The following is a 26,380-nucleotide window of genomic DNA, read 5'->3' as shown; positions in this document are numbered from 1 at the left end:
AGGAAATAAAACGGCTAGAATGAGTATAGAGGAAGTGTGGAGGGCTGTCGGCCACCAGTCTGTTCGCCCGTTCATGTGAAAACTCTTTGTTAGCCATGAATGGCCTCCTCTCTTTTACAACAGGTTTATGAAGTGGAACCTGGGCATATTCCCTGCACTTGCGGACACACACACTCACAGACACCTCATTTTTTTCTTCTTCTCTTTTTCACAAACTTACACTAATACGGAGAAAGAATTTCCTGTTTAATACCATTGTAACTGAATATCCTTGGCTGTAGAAGACAAGCAATTTTGAAGACGTCACGTTTGTCTCTATAAATTTAGTGCAGATTAGTTATTAAATCGAACAGTAACGAGATTGTGAGTTGCAAACGTAGCACGCATGAACACTAATCTACAAGTCCGAAGTAATGCCTGTCTGTGGGCTAATGAAGGTGTCAGGGAGAGGGAAGGGAGGGACCAATAATGGTGTGCGGCTATGCGTTACGGATTAATACACACACACACACACACACACACACACACACACACACACACACAGGCATTGATTGGTTTCGGAGGATTTAACAGGGGTAGACAAGGAGGATTTAAGGAGTGGCGACACTCCTTTCGGCAAAATCAAATCAAACAGCGTCAGCCATTGGCCAAATATCCCTTTGTTGCTCTTTCTGGGTCCCTGAAGTTGGGAATTTAATTTACTGTTGACACACTCAAAGAGCGAGCGGAGAGTAGTAATAGAAAACGTTGTATGAGTTTGTGTGCCTGCCAAATATTTCTGGCCTATGCCGTTGTCCCGGTTAAAGTATCTGACCTTCTGTGGCCTGTAAATATCGGGAAAGGTCTCTGGGATAATGTATTGGACAGGGGGAATGCGTTAACTTACACAGGCTATAATGATTCGCCCCGTTCTTTGACAGTATTGGGTGTCTCCGTGTCTGGCGTGGGACCCCTCGACTTCATGGGAACCGTCTGCCTCTCCAGGTCTGGTCCGGGGTTGGGTTTGACCTATTACTCTTCTATTCTGCGAAGCCACAATCAATTGCTGGTAATATCCACTCCACTAACACCAGCACCAACAACACCCCCTCCAGCCATCGGCTTGATCTCCACATGAAAGGGCCTGCGAGCTCATTACCACAGCCTGGGGCTCATCGGGGCCTCCGGTCCCCGAGCCCTTTATAAGCCAGAGAAGATGGAGAAATTCAGCCAGGAGGGGAGCGGAGTGGGGAAAGAGAGCTCATATAGGGCTTGCCAGGCAGCCAGGTGTTAAAGATACAGATAAGACGCGGGGAGGAAGTAGAGGAGGGGGAGGAAAGGGAAGCGATAAGGAAAGGTAGGACAAGGTGGATGACAGAGAGGAAGTGAGGTGCAGTGAAAAGGGGGCAGGGGGATGATGGAGGGAAATGGGGAGAGCTGATAGAGGGAGGCGGCTTTCTACTCCTATCTCTGTGCCGTGTTTCATCCTCCGTAGGGCCCCCGTGTCACTCAGGCCTCCTCCAGCAGAGTCCAGCTTTGAAGTGATAATGGGGCTTTTGGCTAAAGCTCCACTGCAGGTGCCCCCGGCTCCCTCTCCCAGCACAGCCGCAGAGATGAGAAGAGATGAGAATCCTTTCAAAGGCTACAGATGAGGCCAATCTTTCTTCCCTCTGCCTCTTTCCCTTACTCTCACTCTATCTGCCAACCCCACTTACTCCATCCCCACACTATTTATTGCTTCCCAGGCACCGTCCGTCACTTTCAGGTCCCTTCTATTGCCCTCTAACTCATTTTACCCACTCTCCCGCTCCGTCTATTTACTTGATTGAATTGCGGCGCTACGCTGGATTTGGGAAGAAAGGGAATTTTAAGGCGAAAAAAAAAACAATTTAAAGTTTATGAGGGAACTTTCCCAGCTCTATAAATAAGAAATCAAATGTAAGATAGGATATGTGTAGTATGAAATGATTACAAAAGATGCGTTATATCTCCTTCCTGCCACACCTTCATTTCTCTTTCACCGCTCTCCTCTCTCCCATCCTTTGTGCTTCCCCTTGCCTTGTATCTCTCTGCGACTCCCTCCTTCTCAATCAATAATGCCTCTCTCCTCCTCATCGCACCCTCCGAGGTGTCAGATTGGTGTGACCGCGGGCCCTGCTCCAGTTCCAATACACAACAGGTAAACACACACACACACACACACACACACAGAGAGAGAGCTGGCTGCATCTCACATGCAACACTCATTTCTGGAAGCTTTGCCTGAGTGTGTGTGTGTGTATACGCCTAGTTTAAACAGTGGGGAAGAGGAATCGATTCCATCCCCCAGCGATTTCCTGTTACACAGTCCAAAGCTAAGAATCGAAGAGACCCCCTGCACGGAGAAACATACTGTTTCTTCACCAAAAAAAAAGAAGAAGAAGAAATGTCTCCACAGTGGGCATACACATACACTCTGGGGCTAGTGAGATCACCGCTTCATGCTGGGATGCCAGCAGGAAAGTATTGTGAAAGGGAACAAATATTGGAAACAGATAGGCATTTGTACTGGAATCCACTTTTTCCTCTCCGCTGTGCTCACCGGCGCTACGCGGCTCAATATGTATTTTTACTGGAATGTGGGCCGTCCACTAACCTAAGCAGACAAGTGCCTTTTGTTTACTGAGAAAGTAGGATGGCTGCAGAGAACAGAGGCTCCGAACTGAAGGTTTCTGGTTGATTTCAACATTTAGAAACAGCTGAATGCATGTTTAAACGTTATTTTCCAGATGTGCGCCTGTTCGTCACACCGAGTGTGTTTACATCCACACATTACATCCACCCGCTCATTACTGGGAATCACCAGATGAGGGTTAGCAGGTTGATTCGGGTGTTTGCATGACTCGGAGTAACAGTTGTTTGTTTGAATGTCAGTATAAATTCTGACAGCGTGTCTGGCGCTCGACAGAAATGTGCCACAAAGTGAAAAAAAAGGGGATACGACGTCCCTCTCTGCTCCGTCTGTTACTTTGTGTGTGTGTGTGTGTGCTTTCCTTGCAGGTGGGAAAAGATTTCCTATTAAGCTGACTTTAATGCTCAATACATCTTTTGTTAATTGGCTTGGTTATTAACAGAGAGCCATTCTACTTCAAATTTGATGCATTTCTGATTTAACGGTTGATCACGTTTTTATCTATCTTTCATATTAGCATCAGTGATTCATTGACAAAAACTATGAAAATCTAGACACATGTAAATGAATTCCCTAAATTTGATGAAGCTACGTCTTGGCAGAGAAGTACTTATATTTATGGCATTCTCACAGGATGTTAAAGGAGTAATTTTAATGGCCTAAAAGAAAAAGCCATCCTAAAAGGTATTTGAGGCGGAAGCTGAGGTTGCGTTCACCTTAATATGAAAATAATCATCATACTGATGAGATGTAGCACAACCACAGTCCGCATCTGCCAGATCGCTGTAGGATGGAGGTGGTGAGCCCGAGCGCACCTCAACAGTAGTTCATCGAGCCAAGCAAGATCATTGTAGCTGAGATTCACACCAGCAGACCTGTTGTCACAAGTCTGCTTATTTCACCATTAGCCTGGACTATATTTACCTAATTAACCTGGAGGTTCACAAGGCGTCGTTTTTACACACCCACACCCACACTCACACTCACACACACACACACACACACACACACACACACACACACACACACACACACACACACACACACACACACACAGTTCAGTCACCAAGTCTTCAAATTTGGCTGCTATGTGGCAGCAGCTTGTGGAGTCTCGCAAACAAAAGTCCTGGAGGTGTGCTAAGTATAAAGACCTAAGAATGGACCTGCTCACCACAGACAGAGAGGAGACAGAGCCCAGAGTTCACACACACACACACACACACACACACACACACACACACACACACACACACACACACACACACACACACACATGCAGAACTATAGCCACAGGGAAGAGGAAGGAGTTCAACCAGAGACTCTCCTTCCAGAGGATAAAGGGATGCGTTTAAAGCCTATAATTACATATGCACACACACAACTCAAAATCCCAAAAATCTCTTTCCATCCATTGCACCACACTTTTCCCAAGCAATTGGATCAGATCTCGTTCAGGGAAATATGAGGCCCTTTTTCTGAACCATTTCACCTCCCGAGTCTTTGTGTTTGTGTGTGTCTTCCGCTCGCTGAGGGAAAGGTAAACAGCCCGAGTCGGAGTCCCAAAGAGCATTGGTTGCTACAGTAGCAAATCAGGAGGAGGTGGGCAAAGTGTGCAACTGTGTGTGTGTGTGTGTGTGTGTGTGTGTGTGTGTGTGTGTGTGTGTGTGTGTGTGTGTGTGTGTGTGTGTGTGTGTGAAGGCATAATTTGCGCTGCAGTTTGTTTGTTTGTTCTTTTTAAATCTCAGAATCAGAGACAGAGCCTGACGCCACAGGATAAGGCTGGAACAAGCGTTTACCGTTTGTGTGTGGGTTTGCCGGACGTGTGTTGGGCAACACATGCACGCGTGTGTGTGCGGGTAGTTTGCTTCTTCTTGCCGCGGAGGATGTTGGGAAGGGTTTCGACCCCCTTCCCCCCCCTCCTCCTCCCCGCTCAAAGAGTGGAGAGGCTGTGTTTGGGTCTGCTTGGGATACTTCCAACGGCGAGCTCCAGAGTCCCAAGTCCAGACCCTAACAGCTCATAACCAGAGATTACACACAGACACCGAAGTCTTCCTGCTAAGCTCCTCACACACGCCACTTCCACATGATGATCCAGAGCAGATACGGTTGATCGAAACCCCAGATCTTGAACCGGACCGTAACGAGACGGACAGATGCACTGAGTGAGGGAAACACCTATTGCGGGGAGATTGCACTCTATTAAGCCTGTGATGAATGAGCTGGATTTTTCATTCTGATGGCTGCATTCATACGCCACGCTGCTTAGGTGTACAGGGCCATTTATGCACACACACACACACACACACACACACAGGCAGGACAACCCAACTAGCACTATATGAGTTGTTATTCCTGGCTGGAATTGCAGCATTCCAGAAGCCCCTGCTTTGAGATTCCAACTGGATGTGCGTGTGTGTGTGTGTGTGTGTGTGTGTGTGAGGACATGAGGGCAGCCTTTTCCTCGTGTGTGTGTCAGTTCCAATCTTTACCAGGCGAACCCAGCCGTCACAGAGGCAAAGTGTCGGCAGCGGCACAGAGAGGAGGAGGAGGAGGAGGAGGAGGAGGAGGAGGCCTCCTTCGGCAGCTCTGCGAGTGAAATCCCTGTGTGTGTATACTCATGACGGATCTAGACCACACTGTGATGTCTTATTCATGCCATATCAATTCATAATGACCAGACCAGTCCCCAATGTAAAGACACACACACACACACACACACGCAAACACACACACACACACACACGTATGATTAGGATGGTCATCGTAAGAACTTGTGTGTGTGTGTTTGTGTGTGTGTTTGCAGGAATATTTAGAGCATCGGAGCTTTCATGGGTGAGTATGTAGAGCAGTGTGTACCAGACGCTGGACACCTACACACACACACACACACACACACACACACACACACACACACACACACACACACACACACACACACACACACACACACACACACACACACACACACACACACAAAACAGCAGTGATGTCCCAGTGCTTTAGTGTGAATATTTAACAAGCCTCAATCCATCTGTTCAATTATTCATGAGGAAGGACACAGAATCGTTAGTAAATATAAACACCGCTGTTTCTCTCCTGCTTTCGTCACATCTCTGCTCCGGTCTTTTGCACCTCTGACCATCTCTCTCTCTCTCTCGCTTCTTTGACTTTCTTCTTCTCCTGTCTGTTTTCTTTCTTTCTTTCTCTCTCGCCGCCCTTGTGCTGCGGTTGTGAATATTTCAGATGGCGGAGTGGTTTTTAAATTACCCCCTTTTGGCTTCCGCTCTCCTCACATGGTTTGGTCTGCATTTCTCTCTCACACACGGTCCGACTCGTAAAGAAAACAGCGACAAGCCATAAAAGCCACTTTTACCAGCTGACAAGGACAGGGCCAGGAAGAGGGGCAGGGGCAAGGAGTTAAGCCCAGCCTGGTATTTTGCAGTCGGCCGCCAGGTCAGGTAAAAAAAACCCCCCAAAAAACTCTTACCCTGCAACTAGAAAATTAGAAGCTAAAGATTCAGATTTTTGTCTGTGGTGCTAAGAGTGCAAACTCACTTTTAAGAAAACTGCATCTTTTTTGTCTTTAAATCAGTGCCGATAATAATCTACAGACAATCAATGTGAAACATTATCAGTTCCACTTAAGAAAAGGCACGTTGCTATTATCTGTGTTCTGAGCACCAGACAGGATGTACATCTAAAAATCTAAAAGGAAAGACTATTTTTAATCACCAGTAGTATATTAAAAAAAAAGACATAATTCTGGGTGAGCTGACGTTTAAAGTAGCCAGTTTCTCTGACACTTGCAGGTATTTTGGCTTTCACCGTGTCTAAAGTGATCTTTACACACTAAAGTCTCTGTTGTCAATGTTTACTTAATGTCAGACAAACCACAGTCAAGAAATCAGGATGTCTGCCACCGATGGCACAGAAACCTCCTGATGAAGACGGGTTGCCATGGGGACTGCTGCCAAGCGGGGGCCCAAGCGGGAGCCCTCCGAGGGAGAGAGAGAGAGAGAGAGAGAGAGAGAGAGAGAGACCTAGCACGTCGAGGCAGGTCATTCATAAGCAGAGACAAAGAGAAGGAAACGACAAGACCAGCTTGGGCCATTAACAGCCTGCCAGACACACACACACACACACACACACACACATACACACACACACACACACACACACACACACACACACACACACACAGCGCAGTATTATACAAACACTTAAAAAGAGTCATGAGGAGGAAAAGGAAAAACACATTCATGTCAGTCTTTCAGCCAGTCATACCCAAAAAAGTCAAAAGTTGAAAGAACGAATTTGTTTGCTTTGTGGCACAAAAAGTCTCGGAACACCAGGGCGAGTTCATCCAATCAAATTGCAGCAAACAGAGAAGGGGGGGAAAACGCTGCATGTTGAATGGTAACTAAGTCAAAACAAGTAGGAATACAGAGGCAGAGAGATGATTTATAGATATAATGATAGTGCACATTATTCATGCTGGATCTCTTTCCCACAAACAATTCTCTCTTCTCAGCGTTCTCGCGCTGTGCTACCGTTCCCTAAGCATCGGGCGATCAACAAACAGAAAACACGGCATCCCTCCAACACAAACAGGCAGCACATAGTTGAAGTCGCTCTTTTATCTCCAGCCGAAGCCGTACGAAGGACGCAATCCCCCGTGTGAGCCTGCCATCCACACATTAGCACACAGGGATGTAATTATAGTGTCATTCTTTGTGTTTGTGTCTAATTAGCGTTATTTACATTTTCCCTCTTTTTTTTCCGACTGTGTGCATATATGCATGTGTCAGCCGGTATTTCAGCGTATATGTTTAGGGTCTGTGTAGATCAGCATACCCCGTCGTCAAGCGTTAACACGAGAATTAAAGATCTGAGAGAAGAATGAGATCCCCCCCTCTCTTCAATCCTTTCCAGGATTTCCTAGGCTCCCCTGTAGTGCAGGTACTACCACACCCTCCCCTCCTCCCTCCCCCTCCCATACCTCCCTGGGAGATACACAAGGGAAAACCTCTCTTTAACCGACACCCCCCCCCTTCACCCGACCACGTGATTCCACACGTTAGCCATTAATGGAAGCGACGCCCCTTCAAACAAGCCTGTGTTGTTGCCGGCATTTGTTTGTGGCACCAACTAGTAACACGGTAATCAAAAACCGCAAAAAAACACCCCCTTTCGCCCTCCTCCCTCTAACCCCCCCACCCTGAGTGCAAACCAGATGCTATTCCCCGGGGCCAGCTATCAGGCTAACTGCTCTGCACTCCTCCGACTCCGCTCACCTATCCTGCATCCTCACCTATCCTGCATATCTGTTTTTACTCCGTCCTTCCTTCCTCCTGCTCTCCCACTGCGAAAAGACACTAATTACAGACACGGATGAGTAGATTAGAGATCTGGAGTGCAGTGGAAGTGGGATGAGGAGAAGTCAGGGGGTGGTGGGCTGAGGGGCCAACAGGTCATTAACAATGATGAATGCAACTCCATTTTCACTGTTATTGTTCGCTGATGTTCCGCCGCCTTGCCTCTCACCTCCGTGCCGCCGTTCTCCCCGACTTCTCAGCGATGCCATCCATCACGGGCAGCTTTAACTAACTCTAACTATCTCTAATCATCTCTAATCAATTCCAATTATCTCTCCTCTGCCCCTCATGTATCAGTGTCACCGGTATCTCTCACGCATAGGAAAAGATAGAGGAGAGAGGGTGGAGATAAAGAGGTAGACTCTCAGGACAGAACTGTGAAATATATGTGTACTATCTCATGTAAGACATATTTTCAATCAACGATGGTTCAAACTTTCACAGAATCATTGCAAAGATAAAACAGTATACATTTTTATTAGTAGCTTTTATTAGACTTGTTTTATTGTGTGTGTTATAGCAAGAATACCTGCATTAATTGTCCGTCTTCCCTTTGTAGTGGAAACACACTACCCCTTTAGCTTAATGACTGCATGGGAGTCAAGTGCATAAAAACTCCCCACAAATCAACATTCCTCTGCTCATTTAACCAGCAGCTTTTTTTATTAACCCGACTACCTTTTCCTCAAAAGTTTAATGAGAGCAATGATCTCATCAGCTGTCCCCGCCCACCCTTCTCTGTGTTTGTCCTCTCCACGGGATGTCTAAGACAAAAAGCCACTTTGTTATACAAAGTTTTCCCCCCGAAACCACACTCCAGAACGAGAGCAAAAAAGAGAGAAAAAGAGGAGTCTATTAGATACAGAGTGTAAAAAGTGTAGGAAAGGGGAGGGCAATTAATCCTGCGTCCAGGAGAAGAGAAACCATCTGGGTTAGCGCTCCACCTGAGGGCAGCGGGCTTTCACATTAACCTCACTTGTTAGGATCATAAAGGCGGACTCTAACAAGCCCCGGTGAGCACTTTGAGCAAGTGCAAAGACGCACACACAAATACATACGCAACCATAGACTCTCTCTCTCTCATCCTCAGACACACACAAATTCGCACATGAAATAGCGCAAAAATCTTCCCCCGGGAGCCGAGAACCTTTTAAGTCCATTAAAAGCTGCTGGCGGGAGCGAGACAAGGCTGTAACCTAACCGCATCAGACTGGAACCAGAACCCACGGTGTGGCCCAGACACCCCGCTCAGGAGTTAAGAAACACATTAGGAAAAACCTTTGTCTCCTACTGCTGTTCCTGATCCCACGCTACTAGAGCCCTAATTTTTAACAAGCACTCCAAGTCTTGCTCAAAAGTAGCGACTGTCAATCAAACGCCGGCACCATAAACGATTGCATTATTTTCACTTCTCCGGCCCCTGGATTGTACATTTGTTTTAGCTGCCAAAAGAATGTACGGCCCGCCGCCACACCTGAAAAGCTTTAACGTCCATTATGGTTCTCTTTTTATCCCGCCAAGGATAAAGAACAAATGAGTGTATACACAGACACACAGTGAATCGATTAAAGCGACGTTAAACAAAGTCTCATTCTCCAGAACGTGGCATAAAAAGCCAGCGTTAGCTTTAGAATAATGAGCGTGAAGTTAGATTGGATGAAACAGGGGAGCTGTGTTAGCAAAAAAGAAAAAAGAAAAATCCTCTGGCTGCTGGCAGAGCCCGCCGCTCCAGATGGACTAATCACACTTGTTCAAGGCCATCCGCTGGTCTGGAAAGGGCTCGGTCTGCTCTGTGTCTGTTTCAGCGAGACAACCCAGCGCTGCTTAGTGTAAGCGAGCCACAAGCAGGCCCCGGCCTTGCCCCCCCCCCCCCAACCAAAAAGCACCGCGGGCTGGTTGTGGCATAATGACAGGTGACGTGAGGAGATAGTTGCTAGGAAGTGACAGATAGATTCAAGATGGTATTAAACATCAAACGCCAGATAAACAGAGGGAGGGCTGAGACCCGGGACCACGGGTTAGTAGTACCACGATGTGAATCGAAGGAAGGGGGAAATGATTTTTCCATGTCCCACTGTTTCATTCTTCCCAGATGCTCCAGGTAATCTGAACTGGAATAATGGGAGCTGGAATGATCATGTGGCAACGGGGACACTGGTTAATCCCAAAGAAATAAGATGGGAATATAAATGGAGCATTACTGTGGGACTGCACGGGGGCACACGGGTGTCAAGGATGTGTGGGTGTGAGACACACATCTCATTCAGACAATGGAGATGTAGGAGTCCAGTGGCAGAGTGAGCTCCCGTCACATAAAACGCCCTCATTAAGTAACACAGACATCCTTTCACCTTGAACCCGCTTCCAAGTCTAATGTGTCCCTCAGTTCTGGTCCCAATGTCACACCGACTTCCCTGTCACCACCGGATTCTCTCACAGACAGAGTAGCACAGAAAGACTGCAGACGACTTGGCACATGGGCCCAATGATGTGCAAAGAACTCAGATTTCCACTCCACAATCCACTTTTGTCTCAGTGCAGTGGAAATCACAGACTTCACTTCACCTAATAAATCTGAACGCTAATGAGACCTGATGGCAAAGTGCAACACAAGCATAATTGATCTTGTGTTGTGTTCAAACCAAAACCAAACCAAAAGCCAACATTTCATCAGAACCACGCGGTGCAGTATATTGTTTTAGCACACATCGGCGGCTTGCATAATAACCAGGAAAGCAAAGAGAAACGGCATGTACACTGACAGAAGAAGAAAAACTGTGCTCGATTGAAATAAAATGAAAAAAAAGTGGATGTACTTACAGTCGAGATAGGCCAGGGTTCTTCTGAAACAGTAACTCGGGAAGCTGCTGCAGTTGATTACGGTTCAGCCGCCTGCAGCAGGGAAAATATACGATCAACCAGTGAATCTGTGTGTGTGTGTGTGTGTGTGTGCGTCAATGCCTTCGTGCTCTTGTGTAGGCTGTGAATAATTTCTGCTAGCAGCCGTAGAATCGGCTTAGCCACAGGCTATTGTGTTTCAGTGCGCTCTGAATGTCACATAAATATCCGACCGAAAGTTCAGGGGAATTAAACTTCTAGTCAGACACAGCGACGTAAATTAATCTCTGCGCAGTTAAATCACGACGCTAGTAGGACTCACTGCTCCGCCGACTTTCCCAGAGAAACGGAATAGCAACATTCCCATTTAAAAAAAAAAAAAAAGTTAATTACATCCACCGGTTATCTGACCATGACCAGATTTTATCTGGAGGGGAGGTGAACTACCAAAACAAGATGTTTCCAAATAAAATTAAGAGAAATGGACGAGCATATTCAAGCCCTAAGGAAGCATTGACAGGAATGGTGGTTGGCAACAGACTCCATGTCAAACAACTAACGTCCAGGACTGGCAGGCTTTATGCAAATACGACAATTAAGTCAATGAGGAACAGACTGTTGCTAATCTGTTGGAAACCACAACTCTCTCCTCTCTGAATGGCCCGTTGGAGGCACATGGGAATGAATGCCGTGGCTGTGGCACCGGGAGGCAGCAAATCGGAAAGGCAGGCCTCTGCCATTCCTTCAGACACATTCAGACAGATGTTGGGACCCGTGCCACTCACTGTATACACTGAGAAGAGTGCTTGGCCAGCTGAGGTGGAGATTTAGTGCGTAATGGGCATTAATGGTCTGCTGCTGCTCCGTTCAAACTGAACTGTACCTGCTGGTGGGGTGGTGGCTTTTAAACATTAGAGAAACGAGCCGCTTAATTTCCACATTGGTCTGGCACAGCGATGCGTCTGCCCAGTGTTTGGGATCCGTTGAATGCGGAGGAGAGGGGAGGTGAGCTGTACGCGGCCCGGACTTGGCAATGTAAATAGTTAATGTGGGTTTTCGATCGGTGGGGGGAAAGTCTTTTATAAGTTAACCGTCATGTGTGCATGACGGCATGTGTCTATAAAGTCATCTGCTGCGCAGGTTTCCATGCGGGCAGCGCTATTGATTTGCTAATGAGCTGGTTGAGGTGTGGTCGCCTGTGTTTGTCTGTGTTTTCCCAGCCGGGTTTACAAGCTGTCGAGGAGTCCTGGTGCTGTCCAGATGAGCCGAGGTCTGCGGTGGGGGAGGCCTCTTAAGCCCACATATCCCACTGAGGGCATTCCTGTCAGGCAGAAAGCTTTAAAAAAAAATATATTCCCAGCCCACACTGTACCCTCTCAGCACCATCCGACCACAATGGAACGACGGGGAAGTGCATCGCACTTGATTCACCATTCACCGGTGGGTTTCCTCCTGTTAGACTCATCACGCTGGACTAATACAAGCACTGAATAAAGATCAGTAATGGCATTTTCATTTGAAGTCGGAGAGAAAAGAAAAAGGGAAAAATGTGTTATTTCTGGTGGGGGACTATCTACAGACCGCCCCCTGGGTGCTACTCACAGTCTCTCCAGCTCCTTCATGTCATCGAAAGCTCCGCGCTCGATCACGGTAATCTGGTTCTCCATCAGCTGCCTGCGAAGAGAGACAGAAGGAGAGGCTCAGAGACGACACGGTACAGTGTGGCTTTGACTCACTCCGGTTTGACAAAGCAAAGGGGGCTTTGGGGTTTGGGTGGCGGGTCTTCTTGCAGTATGTCTATTCAAGCTGGGTTCAGGAGAGTCAACACACACACACACACACACACTGAGGGCAGTGGTGTGGACTGAGGGCACAGTGTGGAATCTTGGCAAAAGAAGCAGGAATAGCAGCCAGGAAAAGTTTCTAAGGCAGCTCAGAAAGTGTGGGTCCGGGCTCTGGTGTGGTCCACTGGGTGCAGCGGTTGGGTGGAGACGAGACGAAACGAAAGGTAGGCAGGGGGTCAGAGAAGTGTGGAGGGGGGGGGGGGGGGGGTCCGAGGTGGGCTCCAAGGTTTTTACAATTGGCTCGATGGAGGGAAAGCAGGCTGTGCGTATGCATGCGTGAGCAGAGTTGGAGAGCATCAAAGTTGCGGGCAGTAGATCAAGGCAATTAGTCAAACAAACATGGATGCATACAAACATACAGTCCACACACACACACAGGAGGAACACATCCTTCCCTCACCTAGATTGCCAAAGCTAATGCACCAAAAAAAAAAGGAGTTGGATGGTTTTTGGAAGTGTTACAATAACACAAGGCCAGGAAGGAGAGAAAAGCGTCCAGCAGCTTTAGAAGCAACAAGAGCCTTCCTTCATTACGTATACAACTGTTCTGTGTTGAAGGCAACCTCTCATGTCTCCTGTGAGACCACGCCGCGCTGCAACTCAGCAGTCTGGGCTTCCTCCCCATCGAATATAAATGCTAATCACTGCTCGCACTCCATAAACATAGAGGGAGAAAAAGTGCAATTCACCTCCGATCTCTCGCTCATGAATTTAGATAGAAGTGAGAGGAAAAAAAAACGTGATGAGTATTTTTGAATTCAAAAAAACTTTTTTTTCCTACTATCGTCTGCGTGCTTGTAGCCCACAGTTTTTCTGATGTCTTTCTTTCTACTTTCTGATTGTTACACTATTTTTCTGGGTTTCCTCTCTCTCTCTGTCACACACACACACACACACACACACACACACACACACACACACACACACACACACACTGCTGATGCCGACCAGCCAAGCACCCAGTGCCAGACGAATGGCAGTAAATCAGCTGTGTTGATTTTAGACCGACAGACAGGATAGATGGCAGCTGACTGTAAAGATAAACCTCTGTTCCTGTTTGGCTCCTTCTGAGGGTTGCCCAGGGGTCAGAGGTCAACCTGCTGTTAGTCTTTATGCTGTTGGCCCACAGAGGTCACACCCCCCCAGTACACACAGACACAGACTTCTTCCTGGTTTCATGCACGCACCTACACCTTGTTAATCATGCATCATGTATATAGTCGGCTGACAGAAAAAGAGCAGTGTGTGTGTGTGTGTGTGTGTGTGTGTGTGTGTGTGCCCATGAGGGACTCAGGGGCTTTAAAGCCAGGAAAGTTCAGTGCTGTCTTTAGTATCCCTGCAAGGAGTTGTTTCCTTCTTACTCGCCGGTGACAAGCTGCCGACACGAAGGCATTTAACCTCCACGTGGGGGTAGAAGGTTGTGCGGAGAAGGGGGCACGTATAGGAAGAGGGAGGGGGGAGGACCAGGGGGGGGGGGATGGGCGAGTAACGATGAGGCTCGAAAATAGTCTGGCTTCGGCGGGTAGCGGGAATTATGTGCGGCTCGTGTTACATTTCAAACATGTTCGGGGTCTACGCAGCTTCCCCCTCCGGCGGCGTTTTAACACCTACGGCTCTGCTCGCGAGTGTGTGTGTGTGCGCTCGCGTGCACGCATACACACACTTTTACAACTACTTTAATACCTGAAGTCACAAGTGCTGTTTAATTTCAACACAGAGGGAGTCAATGACTTCACCTGAATGTGTTAACTGTGCCGAAGAGCCTATTTAGGACCGGTGCTTGTGTACACATTACATGTTGATGTGTGGGAACAGAGGGCAAGTGAGTGTGTGCGCGTCTGAGGGACAATAAGTGCTACTACAGCACACAGAATACAGCCAGAGAGGGGTCCATTACTTCGCTAGCTGCAGTCGCTCGGTAGCCTAATGTACTCTGGAGTAGGGACTCTTGACAGAAGCATCTCCACTTCACTGGGTTTATGCTAATTTGAGCAGGAAGTCTGCGTAAATTTGCGAGATCCGAAGTTAGATACAGGTACGCAAGAACAAATGAACAGGGATACGGACATGCAGCCAAAAAAGACAAATGTCTCGTCATGGCACGTAGACATGGAGCCGAATACTTACAGAACTCTGATGTACTTCAGTCCAGTGAAGTCAGTCTTGGTGATGCGTGTGAGGTTATTCCCATTCAGCTCCCTGCGAAGACAGACACGCAAACATGTATGAATATTTAATCTTCATTCTCCCTGTGAACCTGTTCAGCCTGGTGACTGAAGCAGTAACACACACACACACACACACACACACACATACGCACACATACACACACACACACACACAGTGCCCCACGCTGTTCCCTAAACCATGCTACTGGTGTAACGCTGAGAACATCTTTAATTGCTGGCGGTTTTATGAAATGCAAATTGCCTTAGATGTCATGTGTAACGCATATTGACGGGTGGAAACAGAAAGGTTGTGTTAGTGGGAGGTTTCGCGTTCATTTCTAATTCCACTGGGACATATTAGGAAGTCCCATTAAAATGGAAACCACATTTGAGCTGCCTGTTTGCCTTTCTATTCCAGCCCTCTCCCAACAACAGCCACCCACCCCCCCGCTGCTCTCGGTCTGTCTGCCCTCTGTCCTTCTACTATTGGTGAGGATTAGCAGGAGCCAGCGGAGGGGATTTGGGTAGGGCCACAAGGCCAGGAAGCTAAGTGCCGCGTATATAATGGGAGCAGCCTCCCTGCTGAGAGCTGGCCATCGCTGCAAAAAGCAGGGAGAGACTGAATCGTTGAAAAGAGAGAGCTTTTGAATTTCCTGTTGGGTTCTTAAAGGTAAACCATCATCTAATGGCTGATAATATGTATTTCCAGGGTGTTTGATGGGATGGCAACCTCACTGGTTACCTTTACTGATGTTTGTTGCTGAAAAAAGCTGAGGAAGGTGCAAAGCATGCAAATGTTCTCTGTGCTACTGCACTAAGCATTATGGGTCCACCCCATCCTGACCCCCCCTTAAAAGCACAACCAAAAAACTGCTTCCAAATCGACGCCGAAAGCGCTGGTCTCTCTCCCTCAGTCACTCTCTCCTTCTCTCGTCTAATGACCACTCCAGGGACTGTAGCGCTATGCAGTACGAAATGGTCATTATAGACAGATGGTGAGAGTGTGTGTGTGTGTGTACACAGGTGCATCGACAGGCCAAGCGACAGGGCCACGGGAAATAAATAATGGACTGGGCTTCATTAGCCTGGGCTCCGATACACACACATGTGGTGCTCATTACAGGTGCTTACGCAGATAGACGCACACACACACACACAAACACACACATACACACACTTCTGAATTCTCAATGTCTTATCTTCAGGGTGGTCATTGCTGATGACACCCGGAGGACATTAAAAGAGAGAAAGATAGAAGAGGAGGAAGATGGTTGAAGTGAGGGGTGTCAGGGGGATTATGTGGGAAAATGACTCACCCAAAAAAAAAGAAAAAAGAAAAAGTGAAACCACACGTTTCTCCTCCAGGAATGAGGTCTTGCTTTATCCTGTAATAAGAGACATGCCATAGTTTCTGCATGTTCTCCGGAGTTGACTAATCAAATCCGTTATGCAACAACATCTCAAAGTGTTTTGTTAGCTGAGATCTGGTAACCGGAGTGAATGTAATGTTCCTGGAAACGTCTTCAAATGATGATGCATTATCCTGCCGAAATATCCACGGTAAAAAAAAACTAAAAAAAACATATTGGCTGCGCACCTGTTTCGGCAACGCTGTGACATTTAGGCAATGCTCAAATGCCACCTGCAGCCTGTGATGTTTAAGCGAGTCAGCATCCACACTGTTTATGGCATATTCTGACCTTTCCCGTTGGCATTTTGGGACCGAGACTGTGTGCAATGTTTTCAAGTCCTTGAAATTGCCCAGGTGATAATCAGGTCCTTGAAAATTGCCAAGATAATACCATCCCAGTATCCCACTCGTAGGCTGCGAGGATTGATGACTTGTGCATGTTGACATGACCTTCTGTACTCAACTGTTGCTGCACGCTTAAGAGCACATTTAGGAAATCCACTGTCCTAAGCATCCAGCGTGAGCATATAAGGTTGGAGCCCATATATAGTGTTAGAGCTCCTCCAGTTTGACCCATCTAATGATGTCTGCTGACCCGAGGGAGTAATCTGTCTCTGGGGAAACTCACCAAGTCACTACCCTGTCTGTGAGGATGCTCCGTTGCTCCGGCTGATGGAAAGTAGCTGGAATTCACATCAACTTTAGACCCGGGAAGCAATTTTTGCATGTGCACACACGCCGCAGTGGTACACACACAGTGAACTCTGGTGCTCGGTTCTGCACGGATGAACAAATCTAGTCAAACCCACAACTAAAAGTGAGAGAATACGAACTCTAGACGTCTGGAGTCTGGAGTCCGCGGCGCTCGTCTGTTGATTCCAACAAAAAAAGAAAAGAAAAAGTGCACCGTATGCCAGAGTAATATATGGTTTCAATGCCTCAAAGAAAAATCTGCTGTTTATTAGCTACAATATCAGTCAGTGCTACTTTCTTTGTTTTACAATCAAAGGAGGCTGAGCAATGGCTTTTGGCACAGCAGCAAAGGCACGTTCGCTCCGTTCACAGACAGATGTTTTGTTGTACCGCCTTTGTGTTGGTTTTCATATTACACCGCTGCAGTATTACTTTGAGACGGCAGAAAATGATTAGGTCTCATTCCACCACCAACTGCTTCAGTCAAATCCATTCCATCCTCTAGGAAAACTCTGCAAGGGTTCCCAGTGCTGAAACACTTCCTGGAGAGCAAGTGGATTTATGACATCACTATCTAATCCCCCCCCATCATCTTCCATATCACGCTGATTGATGCCTGGGAGTACTTCCTGGTGAAACTTCCCCCGAGTGGACACGCGGCAGCTATATGCTCCGTCGCTCCACGTCTCAATAATTCAAAAAAAAAGAGGGGGTTCAGAGCTACGACGCTGAAAAACTCATTATGTTTTGTTTCTGCCAGCTGCTGGGGTCCCTCTGTTGAGGGGGACCTGGTTTGAATTGAGCAACGCTACATGAAATGAGACCCCAAGACAAGAGGGAGGACAAGCAAACAGACCGGCGTACACACACACACACACACACACACACACACACACACACACACTCTGATCCAAACAGGGCTCGTTTCTTGCACCCATACACATATAAATATACTGTATCAAGGAATGAACACAAGCACGCCTACTGGCATGTACACAACACAGCGCCTGCGGGAAAGGCAATTGTGTTGTATTGGGATCTGGCCAGAGCGAAAGAACATAATGATCACAGGAGAAACTACTGTTGGCTGTACAGCTTTTCACCAACACTGAGCTGCAGTTTAATGGTCTCATGCTTGCAGCCGCAAAGCAACTGGCAACGCAGGGCTTGCTCGCAGTTCGCCGTGGCGAGCAAAGCAGGCAGAGACGAGGCACACCCCAGGGTACAAACATGACTCGCAGGCTAACGGAAACATTTCACGAGTTGAAAATAGTACACCTTTTATCAAACACTTCATCCCTCGTCTTGACACACTCCGTTGTACACGCAAGGACAAACTGCAACAACATGATAAGCCTTCATCTAGAGGTCAAACTGGACATTGGCGAGTCTTTGCAGGTCAAAGGTCATCTCCACAAGTCTGGATTGTGACAAGGAGGTAAACCTCTTTGAAATGACACTTAAATAACGTATCAGGCTGCTTATTTTTTTTGCAGTGCAGTCATTCTGTATCGCTGCAATGAGCGCCACAGGAACATTTGTCCTGAACAGCTTTAGCCTGGCGGGGAAGACAGCAGCCAGCTGATGGAGGATCGGTGGCACAGCGCTGTCCAAACAGCTTGCCGTGGAAACAACCCGACTACAGACGCCCGAGGTCCCGTATGGTCAACGCGTGGATGCTCATTAACCACGATCACCGACGCGGATAGCGCTATATGACCGGACCGGCAGCGCGCCGATGAACGAAACCGAACAGGTTGCGAAGCTGCAGAAGAGCGGAGCATTCCTCCCTCCTCCACACTCGACAAGATAAGGACGTGACAGCTGTGGAACAGGCAGGAGGAAAGAAGAGATAACGTTAAGGAGACGGCGTTGTTAGCTGCCTGAGAGTGACGAGAGGAGCGGCGTGGTGGAGTGTTGCAAGTAGCCGCCGAGCCGTCTGGGAGCTGTCAGCGTAGAAATGAGACCTGCTAGACTGCGAGGAGGAAGTGACCTACATACTAGTGGGTCCAACGGGGTTTTGAACCAGGCGGTACCATCAGGGCTAAAAAGGATAGAGAGATAGAGAAAGTGAAAGAAAGAGAGAGAGAGAGAGAGAGAGAGAGCAAGCAGACCACCATGACCAAAATAACACACTCTTAAACCCAACTGGAACACTTCTGTCCACACTAAGGTCACATTTCTGCTCAGCTTGGACACTGAAATGTGGCTTTCAGATGAGCAGTTACACTGTATATTTTAGTGTGTGTGCGTCAGCGAGCGATGAAGTGTGTGTGTGTGTGTGTGCAGAAAGACGTCTGAGAGTGTGTTACTGTCTCTTGGGCTCCTTAAGGGCTATTTACAGTTCTCATTCTACTCAGTCAGGCCTCAGGTGCAAGATTACCGATAGGAGAGGTAACGTCAAGCAGATCCGACACATGCAACGCACACACACACACACACACACACACACACACACACACACACACACACACACACACACACACACACACAGACACACAAACAGCCTTGACCCCTGCAGGTCAAGTCTCCTGCAGATATTTTATAAACCGCTACAGGTAGAAAAAAAAAGGGTCAGAGGCCGAAGCATCTGTCTTTTGCTGTTTTTACCCGGCCTTCACACTATAAGTACAACCTTGACAAGGAGACTCTCACACGGTAGATGCCGATGTAAGCAAAAACTAGACCGATAGCAAGAGAGACAGTGAGACGGCGGAAAAGGAGCCTCAGAGAAGACAAGGGAGGAAAGCAGCCACTTTCTGATCAAACATGGTTAACTTTGAACGCTCGCTCAGGCCGAAGTGAATCAATTAAACATTTGTTTCTGCAACGGGCTGGAAAAAAAAAAAAGAACACACACAGGGTTTGTCGTGGAAGCTGAGACTGAAGGGTCTTTCATGGTTTGTAAAGTATCTGTAGTTTGTTCAGTGACAGACGCTGAGGTTCTGTTGTGGCTTTGAGTCCCGCATGAAGGCATTTCGGCTGCATGGATGTGTAGTTTGAATGTAAAGTGTATCATGTGGACGGAACATCTGCTCCGCCACATCTATTATGCTTTGGTTATTCCACACAGAAGACGGGGGGAGACGTTTGCCTGACAGATGTGCGCTGACGACTGGTAATTTGATGGATGCTGCATGTGTGCCCGCTGATCCCTGAGAATAAAGAGTTGTTGTATGTGCGACCCCCCCCCAGCCCCCCCCCCCCCCCCCCACTGAGCGCGCCGATATCGACATTCCTCCAGGTCTTTGCAAAGATTAACTCAGCTGTTAGCAGATAACCCCACCGCAAAAGCCCAGATGATAAGACAATTAAAGGATTAGTCAGGCAAAAGAATATTTTCATCTGTGACTTTGTTGACAATTAAATAATGGTTTTGTTCACATTTTGAATAATAATCAAACATTCAATGGTTTCAGCTGATAAAATGAGAGAAATTGCTGCTCTACGTTGTCATATTGGATAATTAACCAAGACATTTAAAGTATAGATGCACCAAGTTTTACAGTCGGATAGAGCCTGATCTGAAATCAGTGGTAATGAATAAGCTGAATGCCTCACTGTGGTGAAGACTGAGGTTCGTTTGTGTGTGAGGCAACATCAGGTTTGATTTATACTCTGCTTTCCTAACTTTGTAAAACAAAATCTAACAAATAAATATACATATACTGATAACATGCCTAATTTGAGGACCATGGACTCATTCTGGACTTTTATGGGGACTTTTTTTTTATATGAAAATAAAACAGGCCAATGATGCCCGATGCAGACCGATGCAGATCTCAGGAAGCCCTTGGATCTAGACTGCTCCCTGTAATTTCCTCTCAGACTTGTATCACATCAAAAGCATCTGGACTTGTGTTAATGTGGATTATGACGACATATCTACAATGTTAGGAGAGTGTTCACTGATGTGCACTTTAACACACACACACACACACACACACACACACACACACACACACACACACACACACACACACACACACACACACACACACGCACCCATTTCACTCTCCATTGCCAGCTTTTCACCGACTAGCCCGGAGGGTTAAAAGGCAAGATGGACTTCTGAGAGATGAAAGGTGATCTAGGTGGATTCTCCTAATTTGATTTTCATGGTCTGCTGAGATATAGCCACTTTTAGATAGGCGTGCAAAGCAATCACGCATGTACACTCACATGTGCACATGCTCGCACACACCATATATATGCATGCCAGACATGCACCAGTCCGAGGCAAGGAAGGCATTCTTCGACACACACACACACACACACACCGATGGGGTCATTTCTTAGCTCTCATGAGTGCAATCACACGTCCATAAATTAGCCGCGCCCACCAGGAGAACCGGCCGGTAGGTGTGAGCTGAGTTTAGACACACAGCAGCTGGCTTTGATGCTCGGCGGTCTGTCATCACTCCGCTTAGACAAGCAACACTCCACATGTACATGTATATACAATGTTAAAGGGTGACTCAATGCTTTGACCGGTTGGAAAATAAAAACAGCCACAAGAGGAACCGCCGTGACCCACACCTTTATTACCACTACGTTGTGTGTGTGATTGGCGAGGCGGCTCAGCGACGGCGTCCATCTCAGGATTCAGAACAAGAGAAAAGACCACAGCTGTGTAGCGCAGGCAGTAAATGGAAATGACTGAGTCCCAGGCCTGTAATTTCACAACCCTCCACAGAGCATAAACATTCTCTGAATGATCTTCATTCCAGGCATTATCACTCCTCACGGGATTACCGGCTATGAGGATGGATATATCAGACTGTAAAAAGGGAGTCTGCCTCAGGGCGAGACTTATTCCGTCCTTTATAATAAACAACATAATCTCCTTTATTCATTCATTAGCACTGTGGTTGAGTCACATGTCTTCACTTTTCTGTGCGATAATCCCTTCATTACCACCTCAGTTAGTGTGCCAGGCTTCGCCTTGGAAGGAGCTTCTCCCGCTCTCGACCCCCACAGCTCCACCCCTCATCCCGATTCTTTGTCTCCCCCCCCCCCAATCTCCCTCTTTCCACTTTAGTCACAGAGCCAGAGTTGGCAGGTAGTGGCCAGACTGTGTGTTCAGTCTTGTCGGGGTAAATTATGGATCAGGTGGCCAGTGAGCTGTCAGTTGTACCAGCTATGTGCTGGTGCCAAAATCACCGCAGGCATTCCCTGGCACACACACACACACACACACACACACACACACACACACACACACACACACACACACACATCTCCCACCTCCAACTCACCAAATACATAAACATGGTTATCGAAGCGAGGGAGCCCCTCATCTTCAACCACCACCGAACCTCATGTGTTTTCATCTAACATTACTTATTCACCGCACGCAGGCTCACATATGGAGGCACATGCTCAACTTTATGAACAAACACAAGTGAACCTCAGATTTATACAGGCATGCATGAAAACACACACACACACACATATGGCGTGCAGCCTCCTCCTCCCTTATTCTGGAGGCGCTCCAGCGTGCCCCCAAATCTCTGTACAGGGTATGTTCTGGCACAGAAAATACATCATCAATACACACACACACACACACACACACACACACACACACACACACACACACACACACACACACACACACACACACACACACACACACACACACACACACACACACACACATTCGCAGATGAGGCACGTTTAATCTGAACAGCAGGCCTTTTTAAGAGATAGACGTTTGATCAATACATGTCCACCTTAAGAGCTTAACGAAGAGCCTTTACTGTCGATTTAAAGTCGCTTTAATCTTACAGATGCTTGTTTTTCTCTCAGCATGATGCCAATACGATTACCATGTGGTATGTTGCCACAGCAGTCGAATTAAGACGAGAGACAAGGAAAGAGATGGAGGGAGAGAGAGGACGGATGCGGAGAGGGAGCGGAGGGGGAGGGAGCGGCCGGTGGCCCGGACGAGGCAGGGTGTGATTTTAATGCGTGGAGCTCACAGTCTCATTACAGGCTTCAGTCTGAGGAGCGCAGGGGTCAGACCTGATCCAAACCCACACTGACAAGTGCAAATGGGATTCTGCTGTCTGTCTCAACACCCTCCATACACACACACACCCCGCCCCACAAACACACACACTTTCTAACAAAACCATCCCCCTCCTCCCATCACACACACACACACACATAAACACACACACTCTACCTCCCAGAAGTATCACCCTCTATGCATAAGCGCAAACACACACACATTCGTTCACACAGATATCCATAAACATACCTCAAAGCAGACCGGCACAGTGAAGTGCAACCTCTTTTATTTTGTTAGATTTCTCCAATCTGCATCTACTCTCCTTTCCAACACTAATACTACGACGCCTCCTTCCATTTAAGTCAGGCAAGTACATTTAAAGGAATTCCTTAAAAAGAAAAACAAGCTTCTGTTAACATTTTATCCCAAAGGGCCACCAACTTCTGGGACACTGTTACAAAAAGCAGGACCAGCTCATTACTCATCTTTGACCCCCGGTAGCGGACGCACAATTCCATTCACATAAACACACGTTTTTCCAAACGCAGACACATAAATCTAGCGATGCACATGGGACCATCAGGCGAGGCAGGCTGGGCTGCGTTGACTTGCACAATCACCTTGATGATTCATCCTATGTGACGGGCTGCAGGAGAGGAGAGTCTCTATAAGTAGTGCCTCTCCGTGGAGACCGGCTATCTTCTACATGACCTACACGCACAGATAATACATGCACCGCACACACCCTTAAAAAACAAAAAAACAACCCAGGAATACATTACACATGACCTTTATCCACATCGGGTTTAAAATGCAGCATGTTACAGCGACAGAATCCCCTGCTGTACATGACCTATGAATGCACAAACAACTTTTAACACAAAAATGCTCTTGAGTGGAGGGGCAGGGGGAGATTTCCAGTGTGAATGGCCATTCATGTAAAAGGAAACCGCAAAATGACCGTGTTTCCTCTCTGCTTCAATGTTGAACCAGCATGTGCGCACACAAGCAACCCCGGAACCATGCAGATGGCAAAAAAAAAAAAAAAAGAAGGTGTTCTTAGAAATTAAATATGAAAAGCATAAAATATGCAGCTAGCTCCCACTATGCCAACGCTGCCTCTGACACAGGCTTTTTTCTCCTCCGTTCCCATCGCATGTTTTATTCAGGACTGATATTCTAAAAGCTGAAATAGAACAATCTATTTCCCCTTGCACTCCTCACTTCTGATTTACTGATGAATATTTCAGAAGGCATGTCAGAAAAGACAGAGAAACTCCACTCTGCGAGCCGGCGTCTGCCTCAGCTCTCCCTCCTTCTCTCGTCTTCGCTGCGTTTTTTTTTTTTTTTACAAGACAGCTACTTGATCCTCGTGCTCACTTAAGTAGCAGATTTGCTTAATTTTCTACATGATTTAACAATTTGCGGAGTGAGTGTTCGGAGGCATGAGAAGGGGGTGAGAGGGGAGTCTTTGGCCCAGGAGAGGAGGAAAGTGAAAAGGGGGGGAAAGAGGGGGCGAAAAAAAAGAGATAAAGAGAGGTACAGTGCTGCACAGACAGGAAACGTGTTCCCAAATAGAAGTAAATCCAAGCTGCCCACAGGACCTGACGGCAAATCCAGGTCTGCCTCACAATCATTTAAGATTTAAAACTTTGTGCAAAACATTTTTAACTTCTAAATGTACGTCGCCTTAAAAAGTGAAGCAAAAAAAAAAAAAAAAAGACAATGATTTGCTTTCAGGATTTAGACAGAAATATAAAATGCATGCAACAAACAAGCAGGTAAGTAAATCGTGGACACATGTTAAAGGCACACATCTGCTCCTGCTCTTTCCAGTCCCTCATGCCTATTTATACCTGACTGGAATGCCAGCGAGTGACTGACTGACACACACACACACACACACACACACACACACACAGACAGACACACACAGAAACACGCAGCTTTACAGGCAAAGCTATTGTTCTCTCTCAGTCAAGCAAAGTCATGTGCACCACTACAATATAGCAAGGAGACAGAAGGGAACAGTGAATAAAGACAGGGGGACACAGTCAGGGACTTTCTCTATCTCACACACACACACACACACACACACACACACACCCACACACACACACACACACACACACACACACACACGAGGAGTACAGATGGTACTCACAGTCGTTCAGTGTTGCGGGGGATATTCCTTGGCATGGTTTTGAGACCCAGTCCATGGCAGTCTACTGTGGTGCCGCTGCAGGTACACAGGGCTGGACAGGCACTGGCGTTGCCCATGAGCAGAGCAGAGAGTATCACCACCATCCACATCCAGAGTTGCTGCCCGGCCAGGCTGCCCATGCCTGCCCCCAAACAGCTACCTCTGACGGGCATATTCATCACCACTGCAGCCAGGTCTTCTTCAACAAAACCCTCTTTACTTCTCTCTGTCCACCTTTCTCTGAAAAAAAACCCCCTGCTGAGTCCTGCTACACCTTGCAAGTGTTCTAAAAAAAATATTCTATATTTGTGGTGAATATAAATAGAAAAGAAAAACTATAATAAATGCTATTATTTTCCTCTTAGCTGAGAAGCAAAGCAAATCCTTTTTTTTTGTTGTTCTTCTAGATTTCGTTTGATGTAGGTAATGATATCCACCACAGTTTGCTGATGTAAAAAAAGAAAAAGAAAAAAAAAGAGAGGCTGTTTTCTTTCTCTTATTTTCTCCTTGCAAACTCTTCTCTCTTGTCTTTGTGGAGTTGCTGCGCTCTGGTCTGCACACGTCTGCGTCTCTGTTCTCCTCTCACTCAGTCCCGCTCTGCTCTGCTCGCCTGAAGAGAGAGGGAATAGGAAAAGAGCATAAAGAGAAGAAAAAAAGCCAGTCTCTTTCTCTCTCTCTCTCTCTCTCTCTCTCTCTCTCTTACATACACACACATACACACACCAGTCATCCATCACAAGGATCTACAAATAGCAGAGCCCCCCCCTCCCTCCCTCCCGACTCCACCCCTACCCTTCCTCTCCTCCCCCAATCCTCTCCCTCTCACCCCCCACCCCCCCAAACCCACCCCAGAACCCTGCCTGAACTCACTCTCATTCTCCAGATCCCTCTTTCATCCCCTTGATTCTATTCACAATACAAATATAACCCAAGTATCATTCTTTTTCTCTTTTCCCCCACTCACTCCACTCCTTTTCTCTCAGGTCTGCCTCCAGGCAAGTCCTTAGAGAGAGACCTAACCTGCATGACATTGCATAACCCCTGCCTGAAGGGAGAGGCTGTGGGGAGACCGGGCAGTGTGTCTGTGTGTGTGTGTGTGTGTGTGTGTGTGTGTGTGAATGGTTACATGTAACGAAGGAGAATCCACTGGGGAAGAGAGGAATCAACACCTCAGTCCTTGTA

General features: G+C 47.2%; 1 protein-coding gene across 3 annotated transcripts in view; it reads right to left on the bottom strand.

The window, feature by feature from the left end:
* Window positions 1-25,872, bottom strand: part of slit1a (slit homolog 1a) — an 82,567-nt gene extending 56,695 nt beyond the window's left edge. For 2 of the 3 annotated variants that reach the window (XM_084021946.1, XM_084021947.1), the window contains exons 1-4: window positions 25,160-25,872; window positions 14,835-14,906; window positions 12,466-12,537; window positions 10,846-10,917 (exon numbers count right to left, since the gene is read on the bottom strand). In XM_084021946.1, coding sequence (XP_083878072.1) covers window positions 10,846-10,917; window positions 12,466-12,537; window positions 14,835-14,906; window positions 25,160-25,377 — 434 coding nt within the window. In that variant the 5' untranslated portion in view covers window positions 25,378-25,872. The remainder of the gene's footprint in view (window positions 1-10,845; window positions 10,918-12,465; window positions 12,538-14,834; window positions 14,907-25,159) is intronic. The other variant, XM_084021948.1, reaches the window with a different exon arrangement.
* Window positions 25,873-26,380: the final 508 nt, after the last annotated feature.

Source organism: Eutrigla gurnardus (genome assembly GCF_963514095.1).
Source record: "Eutrigla gurnardus genome assembly, chromosome: 11".
In the NCBI taxonomy this organism is placed as follows: Eukaryota; Metazoa; Chordata; class Actinopteri; order Perciformes; family Triglidae; genus Eutrigla; species Eutrigla gurnardus.
The sequence above is the reverse complement of the archived record's forward strand: the minus strand, read 5'-3'. Positions and strand labels throughout refer to the sequence as shown.